The sequence below is a fragment of the Vulpes vulpes genome, chromosome 2, assembly GCF_048418805.1.
Source record: "Vulpes vulpes isolate BD-2025 chromosome 2, VulVul3, whole genome shotgun sequence".
In the NCBI taxonomy this organism is placed as follows: Eukaryota; Metazoa; Chordata; class Mammalia; order Carnivora; family Canidae; genus Vulpes; species Vulpes vulpes.
This window is the reverse complement of record NC_132781.1, coordinates 18,841,380-18,862,290: the sequence shown is the minus strand read 5'-3', so window position 1 is coordinate 18,862,290 and position 20,911 is coordinate 18,841,380. Positions and strand designations below refer to the sequence as shown.

General features: G+C 38.4%; 1 protein-coding gene across 15 annotated transcripts in view; it reads right to left on the bottom strand.

Moving 5' to 3' along the window:
• GPATCH8 (G-patch domain containing 8) overlaps positions 1 to 20,911 on the bottom strand; it is a 119,567-nt gene that overhangs the window by 45,313 nt on the left and 53,343 nt on the right. For 8 of the 15 annotated variants that reach the window (XM_025986912.2, XM_025986911.2, XM_072747026.1 and 5 more), the window contains 2 exons: positions 6,824 to 6,891; positions 5,815 to 5,901 (listed from right to left, as the gene is read on the bottom strand). In XM_025986912.2, coding sequence (XP_025842697.1) covers positions 5,815 to 5,901; positions 6,824 to 6,891 — 155 coding nt within the window. Of the gene's footprint in view, positions 1 to 5,814; positions 5,902 to 6,823; positions 8,134 to 8,950; positions 8,996 to 20,911 lie in introns of those variants that run through there. The other 7 variants (XM_072747025.1, XM_072747022.1, XM_072747024.1 and 4 more) reach the window with 3 other exon arrangements.

Below are 20,911 nucleotides of genomic sequence, written 5' to 3'. Positions count from 1 at the left end.
AATGGGTTGAATACTGCATAAAGAAAAGGGCAGGGAGGGCAGCCCAGGTGGCTCAGCGGTTTGGCGCCTGCCTTCGGCCCAGGGTGTGATCCTGGAGACCTGGGATCGAGTCCCACATCGGGCTCCCTGCGTGGAACCTGCTTCTCCCTCTGCCTGTGTCTGTGTCTCTCTCTATCTCTGTGTCTCTCTCATGAATAAATAAAATTTAAAAAAAAAAAAAAAGATAAGAAAGAAAAGAAAAGGGCAGGGAGAAGAGAATAGGAAAGGAAAAAAGGAAGAGGTGGAAGATTTCACCATTTTACACTTCTGGATAAAAATAAAACACACAGGGGGCCTAACTCAGGCTCCTAGGATGAAGCCCCATGTCAGGCTTCCTGCTCAGCAGGGAGTCTGCTTGTCCCTCTCCTTCTGCCCCTCCCCCTTCCCCATGCTCTCTTATTCTCTCTCTCAAATAAATAAATAAAATCTTAAAAACCGCACACAAATGGGATCCCTGGGTGGCTCAGCAGTTTAGCGCCTGCCTTCAGCTCAGGGTGTGATCCTGGAGTCCCGGGATCGAGTTCCGCATCAGGCTCCCTGTGAGGAGCCTGCTTCTCCCTCTGCCTGTATCTCTGCCTCTCTTTCTCTCTGTGTCTCTCATGAATAAATAAATAAAATATTTAAAACACACACACACACACAAAAAGTACAAAATTTAATACGTAGTTGAGCTCCTCAAGACAGGGCAATCCGTAGATGCTTGAAGATGACACTATTAAGTTCTCCTTGTGAAAAGTTCAGAGATAAAATAGTTGTCTCCATGGGGTACCTGGTTGGCTCGGCCATAGAGTATGCAACTCTTGATCTCAGGGTTGTAAATTTGAGCCCCACACTGGGTGCAGAGATTACTTAAAAGTTGCCTCTATCCTTGAAACAGGAACTAGAAAAAATTACACTGTATCATTGCCTGCTGTCCATGAAAGCAACATGAAATTCACCATGTATCAGGGTATAAATGGAAAGGGTCATGTATAAGAAAAGGTTGAATTTCAGACCAGTCATTGGTGGAATTAAGGATTTACAATTTCTACTCACAGCAGGAACCCTTAATTTAGGTATTAACATTTTGAAACCAGTCTACCAGTTAAAGACCCTAGATTTTAGCAAAGGCACATACGAAAGAAACTACCTCATAAGAACTCCCTCCAAATAAAATCCAGGATACAAGAAACTTCCATAGAGGATGATGAGATGACAAAACTGCAAGCCACCCAAGGGAGACAAACCACTGTGAAAAAGGAGAACCAATAAACTAGAAACACACCTATCAAGTACTACAGGTAATTGAAGATTTGAAAGAAACTATGAAATTAAAACATTAATATGTTTAAAAAGAAAAAAGGGCACAAATAGTGCCACAAAGACAAAAGACAGGCATTATTAAAAAACAAAAAAACAAATTGGAAATAGAATAAAAGATATTTCAAGGATTTTTTTTTAAAAGAGTTTATTTCTTTATTCAGGAGAGACGTAGAGAGAAAGAGAGGCAGAGACACAGGCAGAGGGAGAAGCAGGCTCCACGCAGGGAGCCTGATGTGGGACTTGATGCCTGGACTCTAGGACCACGCCCCAGGCAGAGCAGGTGCTAAACCGCTGAGCCACCCAGGGATCCCCTATTTCCAGGATTAAAAAAAGCATTGCTAGTAAAGCTGTTCTTAAGAAGTCAGACATGTGGGGCACCTGGGTAGCTCAGTCAGTTAAGTGTTCAACTCTTGGGTTTCTGGCTCAGGTGATGATCTCAAGGGTTGTGGGATAGAGCCCCATACCCTCCATGCTTAGTCTGCTTCAAGAGTATCTCTCTTGAAGAGTTGGACGTTTTTAAACGTAAGTCAGATACAGCTAGAAGAAAGAATCCTCTGAACTACTGTATAAACTATGTTTTTTCCTTTTAAACAGATTATTAAGGATGTGATTATCATATCATATTGTATGGTATGTATGGTCAAATATATGATGGTCTGTCTTCTAATTCCTAGGTGCTTCATAAATTTTTTTGCTATTACGCATGGTGATACATTTGTAATGTCCATTTTCTTTTTGTTGATATATAGATACATAAATTTAAATTTATGATTTTGAAACTAGCATCCAGCTAAACTCTTACTAATTTATATAATTTATATGTAAATTCTTTCAGATATCTATGTATGTGATCATACCTACAACCAAAAACAGTTTTGTCTCTTCCTTTCATCTCATATCTTTGTTCCTACCTATCTACCTTACTGTGCTGCTTAGGACCTCGAGCACAATATTTAATAGAAACAATGAGAGCAGGCATCTTTGTTATCTCCCCATCCTAAAAGAGTTTTCAACTTTTATTTACTCACTGAGTGGCTGACTCAGGGATTGAAACCAGGAACTAGGATCATGACCTGACCTGAAGGCATACAGACACTTACCCAACTGAATCACCAGGTGCCCCGTTTTCAACTTTTAAATATTAAAATCGGGATCCCTGGGTGGCTCAGCAGTTTGGCGCCTGCCTCTGACCCAGGGCGTGATTCTGGAGACCCAGGATCGAGTCCCACATAGGGCTCCCTGCATGGAGCCTGCTTCTCCCTCTGCCTCTCTCTCTCTTTCTGTAGGTCTCTCATGAATAAATAAATTAATTAAAAATATTTTAAAAAAATTAAAATCAACATCTTGTATATGGTTTTTGTAGGCATTCTACATGATTAAGGAAGCGGGACGCCTGGGTGGTTCAGCGGTTAAGCACTTGCCTTTGGCCCAGGGCGTGATCCCGGAGTCCTAGTCCTGGGATTGAGTCCCACATCAAGCTCCTTGCATGGAGCCTGCTTCTCTACCTATGTCTCTGCCTCTCTCTCTCTCTCTCATAGATAAATAAATAATAATCTTTAAAAAAAAATTTACTGGGATCCCTGGGTGGCGCAGCGGTTTGGCGCCTGTCTTTGGCCCAGGGCGCGATCCTGGAGACCCGGGATCGAATCCCACATCAGGCTCCCGGCGCATGGAGCCTGCTTCTCCCTCTGCCTGTGTCTCTGCCTCTCTCTCTTTCTCTCTGTATGACTATCATAAATAAAAAATAAAAAAAATTTAAAAAAAAATTTACTATATGGTTAGAGAGGGTTCTTTAAGAATATGAATAAGACTTTTCATCATGCATGAATGTAGAACTTTATATAATGCTTTTTTTACATTTATTGAGATGGTCATATAGCTTTTTTTCCCTTTAATATCCTAATATGATTGACTATATACATTTGTAACATTAAATCAATCTTGCATTCCTTGCATAACTTGGTCATGATATATCCTGAAATGGTTCTGGTATTTGCTAGTGTTTTAGGATTTGCATCTGTGTTATAAATCAGTGTCATGTAAGTATCCTTGTCAGGATTTAGCATCAAGGTGGTATTAATTTCTCATGAAATGAGCTGGGAGTTTTTCTTTTCAATTATCTGGAATATTAGAAATTGCTGATTAAGACTGAAGTTATTTCTTGTATGAATTTTGCTAGAATTCACTAGTGAAGTTATTTGGGTTTTATGGAAAGACGTCGTACTATGCATTCAATTTATGTAATACATACAAAACTACTGAAGTTTTCTATTTCATTTTTAGTATATTTTAGCAAGTTTTATTTCTTAGGAATTTGTCCATTTAAGCCTAATTTTTGGGACACCTGGGTGGCTCAGTGGTTGCGCATCTGCCTTCGGCTCAGGGCATAATCCCAGGGTCCCAGGATCAAGTCCCACATCGGGCTCTCTGTGGGGAGCCTGCCTTTCCCTCTGCCTCTGTCTCTGTCTCTGCCTCTCTCTGTGTCTCTCATGAATAAATAATATCTTAAAAATAAATAATAAACTTAATTTCTGCATTCAATGGCATGAAGTTATTCACAGTATTTTTATCTTTTAGTGCTGCCTACTGCATCTGCAATGGTGTCTTCTCATTACTGATACTGGTTTTCTAAGTTCTTTTCTTTCTTAATATCACCACAACAAGTACCTCAAATAGCTAACTTCGGCTTTGTTTTTTGTTTCATTTCTGTTACCTTTTTGTTTTTTATTATTTCTTTACTTTTACATTCTTTGGGTTTACTTTGTTATTCTTTTTTTAAAATTATTTTATTTATTTAGTCATGAGAGACAGAGAGGCAGAGACAGAGGGAGAAGCATGTTCCCCACAGGGAGCCTGATGTGGGACTGATCCCAGGACCCAAGGATCATGCCCCAAGCCGAAGGCAGACGCTCAACCACTGAGCCACCCAGGCGCCCCTACTTTGCTATTCTTTTCCTAACTTCCTAAGAGAAATGTTTACTTCATTTTCTACTTTAACACAGCATTTAAGGATATATATTCACTATTACCTAAGACACTGCTTTATGTTATCCTACAATTTTGGATATATAGTATGTATATCTTTCAGACCAAAACATTTTCCAATTATTGAGATTTTTTTTCTTTCACTGATTGAAAACTAAAGGCATTTTCTCATACTGGGGTTTTTCTATCATCTTTATTTAAAAAATTGATTGCTTTGTGGTTTAACTTGACTTCTTCAAAATCTGTTGATACTTTATGACACCAGGCTATGGTAGAAAATATTATTTAAATAAATGTTCCATATATTTTTAAGATTTCTGATTTTCAAAGTGATCAGACTCACAGTTCTATATAACAAGTAGGTGAAATCTGTTAACTGAGATCTTTCAAATGTCTTTGCTGAATTTTTTCTACTTTTAAATCAATTATTTAAAGAGATATATTAAAATCCCCCACCATTTGGTAGATGTAATATTTCTCCTTATAATTCTGTCAGTTTTTATATTAGTTATTTTTTTATGATAGAACATATTCTTAAAAATAAATCCCTTTTCCCTCTTCCCCCTTTAAGGTTCATGACCAATATCGGTTTCTGTATGATAATCTTAACTAGTCAAATTTATATTTTATAGTAGAGACTGGGTATACTACATCTTGAAAGGCATGTTCCTTGGTCAGTCTATTTGAAAGCTAATTTACAATATGGTCTAAATTGCAGTTTACTGTAATTAATCCTTTTAAAAGGAAAATACTGATGTTCTCAAAAAAATTTTTTTTTAAAGATTTTATTTATTTATTCATGAGAGACACGGAGAGAGAGAGAGGCAGAGACACAGGCAGAAGAAGCAGCAGATTCCATGCAGGGAGTCCAACATGGGCTTCGATCCCGGGTCTCCAGGATCATGCCCTGGGCTGAAGGTGGCGCTAATCCGCTGAGCCACCCAGGCTGCCCTCAAATTTTTTTTTTTTTTTTTAAGATCAAGAGTGAGCAAGCACAGGATGAAAGGGAGAGGAAGACTAAGAATCTTAAGCAGGCCCCATGCCCAATATGGAACCCAACTTGGGGCTCAATCTCATGACCTGACCTGAAGTCAAGAGTCAGATGCTTAACCAACTGACCCACCCAGGTGGCCTCTCTATTTGTTATTCTTAAAACCATCCATCCATTGGAAAACAAAAAGTTTGCCAATAGGTCCAAGTTCTCAAAGGACTCTTAAATAATTTATACTGCTACTACTCCCTATTGTGTACCTGGCACTCTGTTTTCAAATGCCAATATAATCACCATTCCAACAGACTGATGAAGTGGGTATTAGCCCTATAGTTTTTACAATGGCAGTATAGGAAAGTAACAAAAACCTGAGGCCTACTACTAATCATCACCAAATGTCAAACAAATGCTGTTATCAACAGAGATCCTTTTCACCAAAAGGGAGTATCTCTTGAACTGTGAGCACCCAATATGTAAGAATGGCTTCATTCAAGTACCTTGTACTTCTGTCTCAATTCTTCTGTGTCTTCCTTTTCTACTTCTAGGACACGGCGCCGTTCGGTAGCATCTTCAGCATAATCAAGCTTAACAAAAATAGATATAATTAGTTTTAATTCCTAAAGTACCCACAATTAGCATTAAAAAATCATCTACACAACTACAGTATTGCATGAAAATAAAAACTTCCTATTTTACTCAGCTACCTCTTTATTGTCACCCCACAGAGAAAAATGTGTGCAAAATAGTTAATTAATCCTTTCATGCTGGTGGTTCCCAATGAGCACATTTTTTGATGATAACAGACTTAACTTTAATGTTCGATGCCAAAGAATTAGGAGTAAACGGAGAAAATTTTTTAGTCAATGAAAAGAAAGTATCACAGATGACAGCTATACACAGGAGCAAAGCCTCTACAATGGCAAATATTTTCAGAGTTGAAAAACACTGCCTAGGGCAGCCCTGGTGGCGCAGCGGTTTAGCGCTGCCTGCAGCCCAGGGCGTGATCCTAGAGACCTGGGATCGAATCCCACGTCGGGCTCCCTGCATGGAGTCTGCTTCTCCCTCTGCCTGTGTCTCTGCCTCTCTCTCTCTCTCTGAATAAATAAATAAATCTTAAAAAAAAAAAAAAAAAAAAAAAAACACTGCCTAATGAGCACCAGGAACTGGGTTTTAAGTCTGGTCTTGCTCTGTGGCATAATCCTGGGCAAAGCATTCAACTTCCTTATGCCCCTGTTAAAACAGGGGCATTAAAAACAAACAAACAAACAAACAAACAAAAAACCAGGGGCATTATTATTGCCATCTACCTACCTCAAAGCCAGCACTAAATGAGATTGTAAAATAAATTTTTAAATTTTCAAAGAAAAATATTAAAACTACATTCTATCTAGTAAATGTATTCTTGTATTAGCATCTGAATTTGGAATTAATATCAATTTTAAATACAACATTTAAAAAATAAATAAATACACCATTTAAAAAAATTAGCTAACAAGATTAACTTACCTCCATTTCCATGCGACCCATGCCCATGACATCATATTTGACGACAATTGGAATGGGATCTGTTCTCCCTGTAACAGGAACACATAATCAAGGTAAGAGGCAAAGCCAAGCCAACAGTTCACTTTATACATTGGGTTTGGGTGGTTAGAGATCTTGCCTTGGAGTGCAGAGACCAGAAAGCTACAGTGAACCAAACACAAGCCATTCTCACAGCTTACAACCAAACCTACCTCTCCCAGTTTAATCCCAACTAACCAGTTAACCTTGGTTGACATTCCAGTTGGGGAAAATTCCAGATTACTATGGCAAAATTAAATACATAAGTAATGCAAAGCACTTCTAAGCAATGGCACCAGGAGATTTAAAAATCAAAAGCTTTAGAAACTGCTTTTTAAGAAGATCCCCAAATAACTTTCATCAAGAATCACTTCACTCTTACTGTCCACGGACATCCTCCCACACACACTTTTAAATCTAGTAATAAATATCTCAACTGACATGCTTACATTAAAAAAAAAAAGCATGGTTTCAAATATAATTCAGGAAACCCTCTGTAATTGCAATTCAGCATATTTAAATTGTTTTCAAAAGATGCTTTATAATTAACTGAGGCTAAGACAAAATTTAAATAAAAAGCAAAAGTTAGCTGCCCTTAGGGACAAAAATTGTTTTACTTTTAAACTGGTGCTCTGAGGTCCCATCTTCCAGAATGGATTTAACACCGGCTGTGGCAATCAGTAAGCTGTGAAAAGGACTAGTTGCGAAGAAAATTGACTTTAAACTAATCAATCTATGCTGGAGATTTTTTAAAATGTATATTTAATCCACTCATAACCAGCCAAACAAAGCAAAATGGGGCAGACAAGCACTTTACTACCACAGCTGTTTTACATCACAACTTGCGCTGTTTATTGTGATGTAAGCCCACTGAAAAGAGGACTTACTTACCTTATCCGTTGTACACCTTTAGTGAAAAAACACAATGTTTACTTCCCTCATCATTTCACTCAGGCTGGTGTAAACAATTGTTTTTTGTTTGTTTTTTGTGTTTTTTTTGTTGTTGTTATACACACATATGTATTATACCTTTGGGCTAAAAGTTGAGTTTTGTCCGGCTAAATCTGAGGTACTACCAAAACCAATTAAAAATAAATAAATGCCATATTCATAACTAGGCTTGGTCCTGGGGAAAAAAGAAACTGTTTTCAAAGTGATTGGCAACCACTTATATCCAGTTGCTCCATATATGTGTTTAATTTTTGTCTTTAAAACATAATGAAAAACTAATTCAGAAGTTTACTTATCACCAATATCCCATTATAGTTTTCAAACAATAAATAAGGAGATATTTAGGAGTAATTTCACGATGAAAGTTTAATATAGATCCTTTCATGCCAGAAAAAAAAAAAAAAGGAAAAAGTTCTAAAATACAGCCTTCTTTTGGAAACTATCAAAGACTGCCAGTTAAAATGAAAATACATTACTACCTTATGCCCAATGGTATAATAAATAAGCAGTGACTGCAATCTTTAGCAAAAGGACCAAATTAAAGACAGGTTATAAAAATGACTTCCTAGGTGCAATATCACTTTCATAACGTCTCAATCAGGGATTTACTGGTAAAATACACAAATGCTCCAATGAAACAATTGAAAAGAAATGTCAAAGGAATTTATTTTTTTGGTTTTGGTTTCTTTTTGGTCTGTCAGAATTTGTTTTGCAAGAATCCAGAAATTTTTGGTATAAATTCATTACCTCTGTAAACCCCTGTTTATAAACTCTGCATTAGTACTTTTGCCTTCTAAGGCAGTCAAAGTTTTAATTTATTTATAAATTGCAGTAGCAAGTGCTAGTGCCCATTACATTGTGGGAAAATCAAGTTTTTGACAGTATTAGAATTTAATGTTTTAACTGATTTTTTTTTTTTTGGCAGTTCTAACACAAACAGATACATCTCTTCTTAACAGTACCCTTTAATGAACAAGGATCAGACAAGTTGCATAAGGAAAGGAAAGGAAAATGAAAAAGACCAAGCAGAAGGATGAAGGCTACAACAGAGAAAGTAAGCCTAACATATTGGTGCACTGATGACAAAAGGAGTAATTCAGTCTGAAAATAAAAAATTACCACTGCTAAGTTTACCATCACCACAACAAGTCCAGGATCATAATGCTGTAAAAAAGAAACACCATTTGTTAGGCAGAAACCATCAGGTTAGGAAACAGGCCTTCTAGCAGGCAGATGGGAAGGGGTAAAGTAACCATTGGTTTGTCCCTCCCCCAATTTCAGCTGAAGAAGAGGAAGGACACTTTGTGCTAGAGCAGTGTTTTCATATTGGTTGGCCCAGCCTGTGAGATTTTTGCCTGCGTGTTGCTACTTGAGAACAAGTACAACCTCCTCTTTAACAATTCAGGGAGTGGGGCGAGGTGTTAAAGCGAGAGCACTAGCTCTAGCTTCCAATCTCTTATTTAACTACTATTCATTCTGGTAAATCAGTATTCAGGCCCCAAGTTGGGACTTCTCCTTAAAAAAAATAACATCAAAGACAGTCAGATCAACTGGACAGTGATCAAGTCATTTCCTTAATTAAAAGAATTCTAAGAGGATTTGTGGTTTGGGAAGGGAGTCATCAAGACCTTGTTAAAAAATATGTAAGTAAAAGGTCTGGAAAATAAACCTTTACACATTAAGTGCTTAGAAAACTAATGTATATTTGAATTCTGTTATGAATGAATAAAACTCTTGAAGTAGCTTTCCTTAGAAATTTGTTTCCTTCTAATGAAGTCTTCCCAGGCTTGCCAACATCTTTCTTTCTGCATACAACAAAGCCAAGCTTTGAAGGAGACCAGGAACTCCAGAGAAAATGGCATCGAAATGGCTGTCACATTTATAATTAGTCTACTCAGAGGTAACTCATCACAGAAAATAAACAGTCTGGCTTTGAAAATAATCTGAAGGTACTATAATAACACTGTTTGGTGACAGAGGGGAACTACACTTCCCCTGAGTACTGGACAGAACTGCTGAATCATGTTGTACACCGAAACTAATATAATACTGTCTGTTAATCACATTTCAATTGCCTGGCTGGCTTAGTTGGTAGTTGGTAGAGCATGCAACTCCTCAACTCAGTGTCATGAGTTCAAGCCCCATCCTAGGCAGAGAGCTTACCTGTAAAATAAATATACACGACAACAACAAAAACCCCTCAAAACAAAACCAAAAAAATCTGAAGATGACATTATTGTCTGAGCCAAGCAGTAATTTCTTTCCATTATTAAATAGGCTCCAGACCAAGGAAAAATCCTAGTAGGAAAAAACAAAGAACAATATATAATACAGGAAGGGACTGCAGCTTACAAATAAAAGAAACCTCTTAATTTATTCATTTGTAATCGATAAATCTATCATAAAGTACACTACATGGAACACCTGAATAATAACTTATAGCAATGACTTTTCAAAAGATAGGTAGCAAACAAATACTTACTAATATGATATTCTCTAGAAAACTTTTTAAAAAAATAAACTGTACTAGAGGTACCTGGCTAGCTCAGTCAGTAAAGCACGTGACTCCTGATCTCGAGGTTGTAATTCAAGTCCCATGTTAGGAATATATATGTCACTTAAAAATAAAATCTTTAAAAAAAAAAGGATTAAAAACATTATATAAAGGAGTGCTTAGGTGGCTTGGTAGGCTAAGTGCTCAACTCTTGATCTCCGCTCAGGTCTTGTTTTTTTCCAAAGATTTATTTTATTTTATTTATTCATGCATGTATGTATGTATGTATGTATGTATGTAGATATGTATGTATGTATGTATGTATGTATGTATGTATTTGAGAGAGAGAGAGAACATGAATAGGGGGAGAGGCAGAGGAAGAGGGAGAGGGAGAAGCAGGCTCCCTGGTGAGAAAGGAGCCCAATTCAAGGCTGGATCCCAGGACCCAAGGATTATGACCTGAGCCAAAGGCAGGTGCTTAACTGACTTAGCCACCCAGGCAACCCTCAGCTCAGGTCTTGATATCAGGGTTGTGAGTTCATGTTGGACTCCATGCTGGATGTGGAGCCTACTTAAAAAAATTAAAAATTTAAAAAACTAAATTAAAATTTAATGAATTTAAAAATAATATATAAAATTGAATTTAAAATAACAAAAATAAATTGAACTAAATCCTAGTTCCCTACTTCGTTTCCTTTAAAGAGAACATGTTATTGTTTATTTCATTCCAAAGGAAGCAACTTCAACCAGAACGCTAAGAACTTTCCTAAGAAGAAACTGTCCTCCTCAGCCAAAGATCAATAAATACTATGACTGTAATCAGGCCAACTAGAGAAGGGGAGGAAAAAACAACAACATACCAGATCTAGAATATGCCAATACTATTCATGTGATGAAAAAAAATTTGATATTCATATTTTCTAAATCAAAATTTCAAATATATATACAAATATTGAATTATGTAGTATACTTGAAACTAGTATTTTGTATGATAATTATACTTCAGCAAAAAAGTATTTAAAGATTTTATTTATTTATTTATTTAAAGATTTTATTCATGAATAAAATGAGAGAGAGAGAGAGAGGCAAAGACACAAGCAGAGGGAGAAGCAAGCTCCATGCAGGGAGCCCGACGTGAGACTTGATCCCTGGTCTCCAGGATCACACCGTGGGCTGAAGGCGGCGCTAAACCGCTGATCCACTAGGGCTGCCCTTAAAAAGACTTTATTTACGAGAGAGAGAGAGAGAGAGAGAGAGAGAGAGAAGGAAAGAGAGAGAGAGAGAGAGAGAGAGAGAGAGAGAGAGAGAGAGAGGAGATGAGCCAGTGGTGGCAGCAGGCAGAGGGAGAAGCAGACTCCCCACTGAGCAGCGAGCCTGATGTGGGGCAACCCTAGGACCCTGGGATCATGACTGAAATGAAGGCAGATACTTAACGGATTGAGCCATCCAAGTGCCCTTCAAAAATGCTTTTTAAAGAGAAGAAAAAAACTATGTTTCATTAACCAACCTGAATTGTACTTTGTATATTTTATTTTTTTATTTTTATTTTTTAAAGATTCTATTTATTTATTCATAGAGACACACAGAGAGAGAGACAGGGGGCAGAGACACAGGCAGAGGGAGAACCAGGCTCCATGCATGGACTTTGTATATTTTAAAAGGTAGTTTTACTTCTATAATGACAAAAGATTTAATGTGCATGTATGCATCTCTTGCTAAAATGTGAGGCTATTATGACTTACCATAACTGGAGAATAAGGCCAAACACAAAAATTCGCTGACTACAACCACCTTATTTCTGAAAACAATCCCTCATAAATCAGTTTTGATTTGAAAAGAATTAAATATATACTAATCTACAAAACTGGCCCCAAAAATTGCACTAAAGAGAAATACTTTTTAAAGAAATGCTATTTTTAGAGACAAACTCCAGGGGATAGAACAATTGGGAGGAAAATATTATAGAACAACCATAATTTGGTAAACAGCCACACTTCAAAATCAGAACATGTAAGATTTTCTGAGAGAAACAAATTAGAAATGAAGAAGCTTCCAAAGTGATTAGAACACTGGTTAGACAGCCAATAGATGCAAGAACACCTTAATTTCTCTCTGCAGCCTTTCCCCTTACTAAGATTGATTCAACAACAAATACCTGTTACAAATCAAGCTGCTACTACTCTGTTGGAAGGCATTGGGCATATGGCAGTGATCAACACAAAGTCTTAAATCCCATTAATTACCAATAATTAGGCAAAATAATCTTACCAGCTTAAACTCCTGGCATGAGTGGGTAAAACACAACATTTATAGAGCCAATGCATATACCTGAAAACGCTTAAAAATATCTGATGCTATCTTAAGATGTCTAAAATAGTTTTAAAAGACTGATCCTCATAAGCAGAAATAAATATAAAAGCCATCAAAGTCACAATATCCACTTGCAAAAGGCCATTAAACTGATTAAGCCCTGGGGCGCCTGGGTGGCTCAGGGGTTGAGCATCTACCTTTGGCTCAGGTCATAATCCCAGGGTCCTGGGATGAGTACCACATCGGGCTCCCTGCAGGGAGCCTGCTTCTCCCTCTGCCTGTGTCTCTGCCTCTCTCTGTGTCTCTCATGAATAAATAAAATCTTAAAAATAAGATAAAATACAATAAACTGATTAAAACCAAGAGCCTGACTCAACATCTTTAAATATATTTATTTCTTACTAAATTTAAGCAACTCAAATAGATGTTATGAGATATTCTGATTTGCAAAATAGAACTTTTGGTAAGCTATATCTGTGCATTTAAATATAATTTCAGGGATCCCTGGGTGGCTCAGCGGTTTAGCTCCTGTCTTTGGCCCACGTTGGGCTCCTGGCATGGAGCCTGTCTCTCCCTCTGCCTGTTTCTTTGCCTCTCTCTCTCTCTATGTCTATCACAAATAAATAAAATATAAAAATAAATAAATAAATAAACAAACAAATATAATTTCATTTATTAAAACAGTGATTACACACAACTCGTAGAAACACAGTAAAAATGGTACATCTATTTCCAAGCCAAAGCTTCACTTTTGCAAACTTCTCCTGAAAATAAGTTTTCAGTACCATAAAAACAATGATTACTTTCACTTAAATATTTTTTCTTAGTAACTATAATATGATAAATGCTACCTCCCTAAAACACTAACTGGAAACATCAAGCACATTAACTATTCCCTACAGAGTTTCTAAGGTATTTTGTTCTTTTTTTAAAGATTTTATTCACTTATTTGAGAGAAAGAGAGAAAGCATGAACAGGAGGGAGGGGCAGAAGGAGAGAAGCAGGCTCCCCACTGAGCAGGGAGCTCTCCTCCTTCTGGGATCATGACCTGAGCTGAAGGCAGGTGCTTAACAGACTGAGCCACCCAGGCCCTCCCAGAGTTTCTAAGGTTTAGGAAAAAAAAGAGACTTCCTACTCAACACAATTCAGATTCTCCAGTATAAAACTAACTATATTGTTGCCATAGCCAGTTTAGTGGTCTATACAACAACCAGATTAGTTTGATTTTCAAATACAGATGTTTCCTAAGAGCAAAGAAATTTAACTGTGACCTGAAAGAATCCTCATCCTTCCATCTTACCAGGGTATCAGAGTTGGCTTTCTAAGATAAAATAGTTCAATTTTAATCACATAAGGCTAATACTACTAAAGAAGGACAGAGAAGAGGCAAAAAGACTTCACTAATAAACATGTTATGGAATCAGAATGTTAAACCTGAACAGGATATCTCATCATGGATGACAGGAGATAATCAAGCCTTTATTTATTATTATTATTATTATTTTTAATTTATGATATACAGAGAGAAAGAGAGAGAGAGAGAAAGAGAGGCAGAGACACAGGAGGAGGGAGAAGCAGGCTCCATGCCGGGAGTCCGACGTGGGACTTGATCCCGGGACTCCAGGATCGCACCCTGGGCCAAAGGCAGGCGCTAAACTGCTGAGCCACCCAGGGATCCCCTAATCAAGCCTTTAGAAGAGATTCAGAAAGGGCATTCAGGAGGTTTTTTTAATTGAAAAAAAGAAATCCTAAAGAAAATCATACTTTTAACCCAAATAAGATTGTTTTAGCTAAAATTATATCAGTTTACTGAAGGCTGTCTCATACTAACCATTGTGGGAAGATCAATTTATTTTTTATTATTTATTTATTTATTATTATTATTATTATTTTAAATGTATGATAGTCACACACACACACAGAGAGAGAGAGAGAGAGAGGCAGAGACACAGGCAGAGGGAGAAGCAGGCTCCATGTACCGGGAGCCCGACGTGGGACTCGGTCCTGGGTCTCCAGGATTGTGCCCTGGGCCAAAGGCAGGCGCCAAACCACTGCGCCACCCAGGGATCCCTATTATTTATTTTTTTTTAAAAATATTTTATTTATTTATTCATGAGAGACAGAGAGAGAGACAGAGACAGAAAGAGAGAGAGAGAGAGAGAGAGAGAGGCGCGCACAGTGACACAGGCAGAAGGAGAAGCATGCTACATGCAGGGAGCCCGACATGGGACTTGATCCCGGGTCTCCAGGATCACACCCTAGGCCAAACTGCTGAGCCACCCGGGCTGCCCTCAATTTATTTTTTAAATGGGAAAGCCAATTTGATAAATACAATTTCAGGGGTACCTGGGTGGCTCAGTCAGCTAAACACTGGGCTTTTGCTTTTGGCTCAGGTTGTGAGATCAAGCTCCATGTCAGACATGAGCCTGCTTGGGATTCTCTCTCTCCTTCTGCCTCTCCCCTCACCCTGCTTAAGCAGACACACACGTTCTCATTTTCTCTCTCTCTCTCTCCCTCTCTCTAAAAACCAAGCCAAACATACATACATACAATTTCATGTTAAAATAACCACAAAAAAATGGGGCTCAAGGAGTGAGGGAAAAATATTAGGTCCCTAAGTTTAAAAAATAATGTTGGGTAACACTTCTATGTCCTGAGTTTTACTTATGCTTGTATCCGGAGTAATTGACACAATATTTGGGATAGAGTGGTGTTCAATTAAAAAGCATTTGTTGGGATGCCTGGGTGGCTCAGCGGTTGGGTTGAGTGTCTGCCTTTGGCTCAGGCTGTGATCCCCGGGGTTGCAGGATCAAGTCCCATGTCAGGCTCCCTGCATGGAGCCTGCTTCTCCCTCTGTCTGTGTCTCTGCCTCTCTCTATGTCTCTCGTGAATAAATAAATAAATACTATTTTGGGCAGCCTGGGTGGCTCAGTGGTTTAGCGCCACCTTTGGCCTGGGGCCTGACCCTGGAGACCTGGGATCGAGTCCCATGTTGAGCTCCCTGCATGGAGCCTGCTTCTCCTTCTGCCTATGTCTCTGCCTCTCTGTGTCTCTCATGAATAAATAAATAAAATCTTTAAATATATATATTTTTAAAATTTTAAAATAAATAAATAAATAAAAAGCATTTGTTGACTCAAACGAACAAATATATTCTTAGTAGGTCTAGAACTTGTTCAGGTCTATTTATTTAGTTATCATAGTACTTTCTGCTTAGTACCATGAAATTCTGATAATTAAACTGTCTTGTAATCAAATAATTATTTCATCAAGTAGAACACAGGGCTATGTTACACAGGCCTTCATATCTCAAAAAAATATACAAGCTATCATAAAGGAATATCTGAATTTTGCATTACTGTTCATTAGAGGCTTGTTCAATTTGTTTTATCTACTGCCACTCATTAGCAATTAAGAAGCAGGCATCACATGTTTAAGGAGTTAGACTTAAGGCTCACTTCAATATTTTTTTTAAAGTTTAAGTAATCTCTACACCCAACATGGGGCTTGAATTCATAACCCCGAGATCAAGAGATGCATGGTATTCGGATTGAGCCAGAGAAGCATCCTGGCTCACTTCAATTCTTAGAAAGTTTAAAGAGGGATCCCTGGGTGGCGCAGCGGTTTGGCGCCTGTCTTTGGCCCGGGGCGCGATCCTGGAGACCCGGGATCGAATCCCACATCGGGCTCCCGGTGCATGGAGCCTGCTTCTCCCTCTGCCTGTGTCTCTGCCTCTCTCTCTCTCTGTGTGTGACTATCATAAATAAATAAAAAATTTAAAAAAAAAAAAAAAAAGAAAGTTTAAAGAGTAGAAAATATCTAAGTAGATAATATTTGGGAGGGTTAATAGTAGCCAGTTCTATGGTATTGTAACAATCCAACACCTTTTTATTTTTTACTTTATTTATTTTTTTTTTTTTTATTTATTATAGTCACAGAGAGAGAGATTTAGAGAGAGGCAGAGACACAGGCAGAGGTAGAAGCAGGCTCCATGCACCGGGAGCCCGATGTGGGATTCAATCCCGGGTCTCCAGGATCGCGCCCTGGGCCAAAGGCAGGTGCCAAACCGCTGCGCCACCCAGGGATCCCCCCAACACCTTTTTAGAGTTGTATTCTCTTACTATTGGTTAAGTTTTCCGTAATTACACTGAGAATTTTTTACTATTCCAGGATCCTTCAATAACCCAAAAAGCAGGCTCCATGCAGGGAGCCCGACATGGGACTTGATTTAAACTGTTCCTCTTGGGATCCCTGGGTGGCTCAGCGGTTTGGCGCCTGCGTTTGGCCCAGGGCGCAATCCTGGAGACCCGGGATGGAGTCCTGCATTGGGCTCCCGGCATGCAGCCTGCTTCTCCCTCTGCGTGTGTCTCTGCTTCTCTCTCTCTCTAGGTCTATCATAAATAAATAAATAAAATCTGGGATCCCTGGGTGGCGCAGCGGTTTGGCGCCTGCCTTTGGCCCAGGGCGCAATCCTGGAGACCCGGGATCGAATCCCACGTCGGGCTCCCGGTGCATGGAGCCTGCTTCTCCCTCTGCCTGTGTCTCTGCCTCTCTCTCTCTCTCTCTGTGACTATCCTAAATAAAATAAAAAAATAAATTAAAAATAAATAAATAAATAAATAAATAAATAAATAAATAAATAAAATCTTTAAAAGTAAAAAAATAAACTGTTCCTCTTTACTTTCCACATTAACCCTCCCCCCGATTTATTTTCTTTCTATATTTTTCTAGGTAGTTTCTTAAAAAGCTGGGCAAAAAATCTCAGTTCTCCAGTAAGAGATCATTTCTAACTACTTTGTCGCCTTTGACAACCAGAGCCTGAGTCTCAGCAGCCTCCCCTGCAAAATGGAGATATTATCCTCACTTTCAGGATGGGTATACAGATCAAGATATAACAAATAGAAGATGCCTTGGAAACCATAAATCACCATGTAGGATGCTGAACTCCAAACCAGTTATCTCCTTAAGGTCTCAGAAAAAAATTTTAGATGAAAAAACTTTAAAAAGAAAGAAAATTAAAAAAAAAAAAATTAAAAAAAAAGAAAGAAAATTAAAAAAAATCAATTTGTTTTCCCTTCATTTCCAAATTTGGCATTTTTTTGAAATGAAATGAATGCTACTCTAAAATAGAAGCTATGACAAATTATGTTTTACATGCAATTTGGTGATAATGAAACAATAGGTTTCTCCCAACAGGTGGGAGAAAATTATAAGGATCAATAACCAAAGAATCATCCAAAAATGTTTCCCACATATCATTCCATTAACAAAATGAGATTGAGTTTGAAAAGCAATGTTACATAACTATTAAACCCAAGGCAAAAGAATGAACTTAAGCATAATTTTAGCAAAATCTTCTCCAAATTAAACATAAAGTTCAAATCATCTAAGAAAATATATTTAGCTTAAGCAAAACTAAATAAATTGGGCAGCCCCGGTGGCGCAGTGGTTTGGCACCGCCTGCAGCCCGGGGTGTGATCCTGGAGACCTGGGATCGAGTCCCACGTCAGGTTCCCTGCGTGGAACCTGCTTCTCCCTCTGCCTGTGTCTCTGCCTCTCTCTCTCTCTCTCTCTCTCTCTCTGTCTCTATGAATAAATAAAATCTTTTTTAAAAAAAAGCTAAATAAATTAAACATTGTCAAAATGCTTACTATTTTATTATTATTGCCACCTGGAAGACAACAGCAGCTATGTATGCGTACTAAAGAACAAGGTACTAATCCATAGTGTGTCAAATTTGTAACAGATGAAGTCCACATGGAATATAAGAAAAAATTCAGAATGCATAGTAGATTGAGATTACTCAAAATCTCCCTAATTTCCTTTGGAGTTTCTGCTATGAGTCCAAAGATACTAGGTCATACCTTAATTTTTTTTTTCCTTACAGTTCTAAAATCTATGATTCCATACAGCTTTGAAAGCAATTCTGTCTCCTCTTAATTCCTATTTATCAAATACTGAGTTCACTAGTGAATTTTTATATTTTCAACTATTTCCACCTGATTGGACTATTCTACTTAAAAAGAAATCACTACCACACTATATACTCTATATACATTTAAGTTGCTCATTTAAAAAGATTCTTGGAGGGGCACCTGGATGGCACAGTGGGTTAAGCATCCAACTCTTGGTTTTGGCTCAGGGTGATCTCAGGGTCCTGAGATGGAGCCCTGAGTTGGGGGCTCCCATCCCAACTTAGGGCTCCATGCTCAGCTTGGCGTCTGCTTGAGACACTGTCTCCTGTGTTCCCCTCCTTCCAGTGGAGGTGGACACTGTCTCCTGTGTTCCTCTCCTTCCAGTGGAGGTGTAGAATAAATACATCTTTAAAAAAAAAAAAAAAGTTTCTTGGACATTCCACTTTCTTGCCTAAGAAATCCAGTTTCTACATAAACCAGCTTCATCTTAATCACATAAATTAACCCAGGGCAAGAAGTCCACAAGTTAGAGGGTAGGAAACAATGTAAATCAGGCTTAGACTATAAAGAAAAATAAACAGCATTACACTAATTCAGACCTCAAATCACTAACACATTTTAGATGTAGTAAAAGAACCAACCAAGTCTACCCTACTTCTTGTAGTGAAGGTAATTTTCTCAGAAGCTCATTTTTTATTAATTTATTTTTGAAAGATTTTATTTATTCATAAGCGAGAGAGACACAGACATAGGCAGAGGAAGAAGGCAGCTCCCTGCAGGGAGCCCAATGTGGGGACTTGATCCCAGACCCCGGGATCACAACCCTACCTGAAGGCAGATGCTCAACCACTGAGCCACCCACGCATCCCATCTCAAGAGCTTATTTTATTCACATGGCCCAGAACAAATTCTTTGGGAGAGCTTGTTTAAAATGAAATCTCCTGGGGGCACCTGGATGGCTCAGTTGGTTAAGTGTCCAACTGTTGATCTTGGCTCAGATCTCAGTCTCAAGGTTTTGAGTTTAAGCCCTGATTTGGACTCCATGCTGGGCATGAGGTCTACCTTAAAAAATAAATAAATAATAAAAAATAAAATATAATTTCCTGAACCCTACCCCAGACCTGCTGAGTTGTGCTGTTTAGGAATCTACATTATTAACAAAGCACCCAAAGTGATTCTGCGGCTCATGAAAGTTGGAGAACCATAAAGCCTGATGGAAATACTACTGGAGTAGAGGTCAAAATACTTGTGTGTTTATAAACACAGTTGTTAGCCTCAGCAGTTTGATCATGGATAAACATCTAAATTTCTCAATCTATTAGGTGGCATTATCTCCCACTCTACATACTGAGGAGGAAAATGAAATTGTATATAGGTATAAAAGTCATAAACCATCAGGCTCAATTCCTTACACCTCCAAATCTTTAAAAAATATAGGTATACTGAGAGTATAGCAAGGAAACACTGCTTACTAGTTACAGAGCTCAAATTCAAACCTGGGTCAAATTTCAAATGAGATCATAAAGTGGTAACCTTAAAGTGGCTCAAATTTAGGTCTTCTATATGTTTGTTTTGTTTCTCCTAAATTACTTTAAACTTTGAGCCAATATTTATTAAGCAGGGAATACACCAAAAAATCGAGATTTCTGGTTCCTTTTTAAAAATTCAGAAGCTCGGGCAGCCCGGGTGGCTCAGTGGTTTAGTGCTGCCTTCGGCCCAGGGTGTGATCCTGGAGACCTGGGATTGAGTCCCACGTCAGGCTCCCTGCACTGAGCCTGCTTCTCCCTCTGCCTATGTCTCTGCCTCTGTGTGTGTGTGTGTGTGTGTGTGTGTGTCACGAATAAATAAATAAAATCTTAAAAAAAATCTTTCAGAAGCTCTGGGTGCGGGGGCGGGGAGGAGGTTCAGTTGTTTGAGCTTTCTAACTCTTGATTTCAGCTCGGGCTGTGATCTCTAGGATTGAGCACCCTGTGGAGCTCTGCACTCAGTGTGGAATCTGCTTGATTTTCTTTCTCTCCCCCACTGCCCCTCTCTCACACACACGCTTGCTTGCTCTAATAAATAAACTTTTTAAAAAAAATTCCACCAGAGAAATATAAAGTGTAAGAAATAATAAAGAAAGAAATTCAAATATGAGACAGAAGTTATAGCATCCCCCTCACCCCCGCCTTGGAGACCAATTATCAACCATCTCTAAAAATATAGCCAAACTTCTTACCAAGCAATCTAGCCTTAAGTTTCTAATGACTTTAGGGATGACTGGGTGGTTCAGTGGCTGAGCATCTGCCTTTGGCTAAGGGCGTGATCCCAGGATCCTGGGATCTGAGTTCTGCATCAGGCTCCCCATAGGGAGCTTGCTTC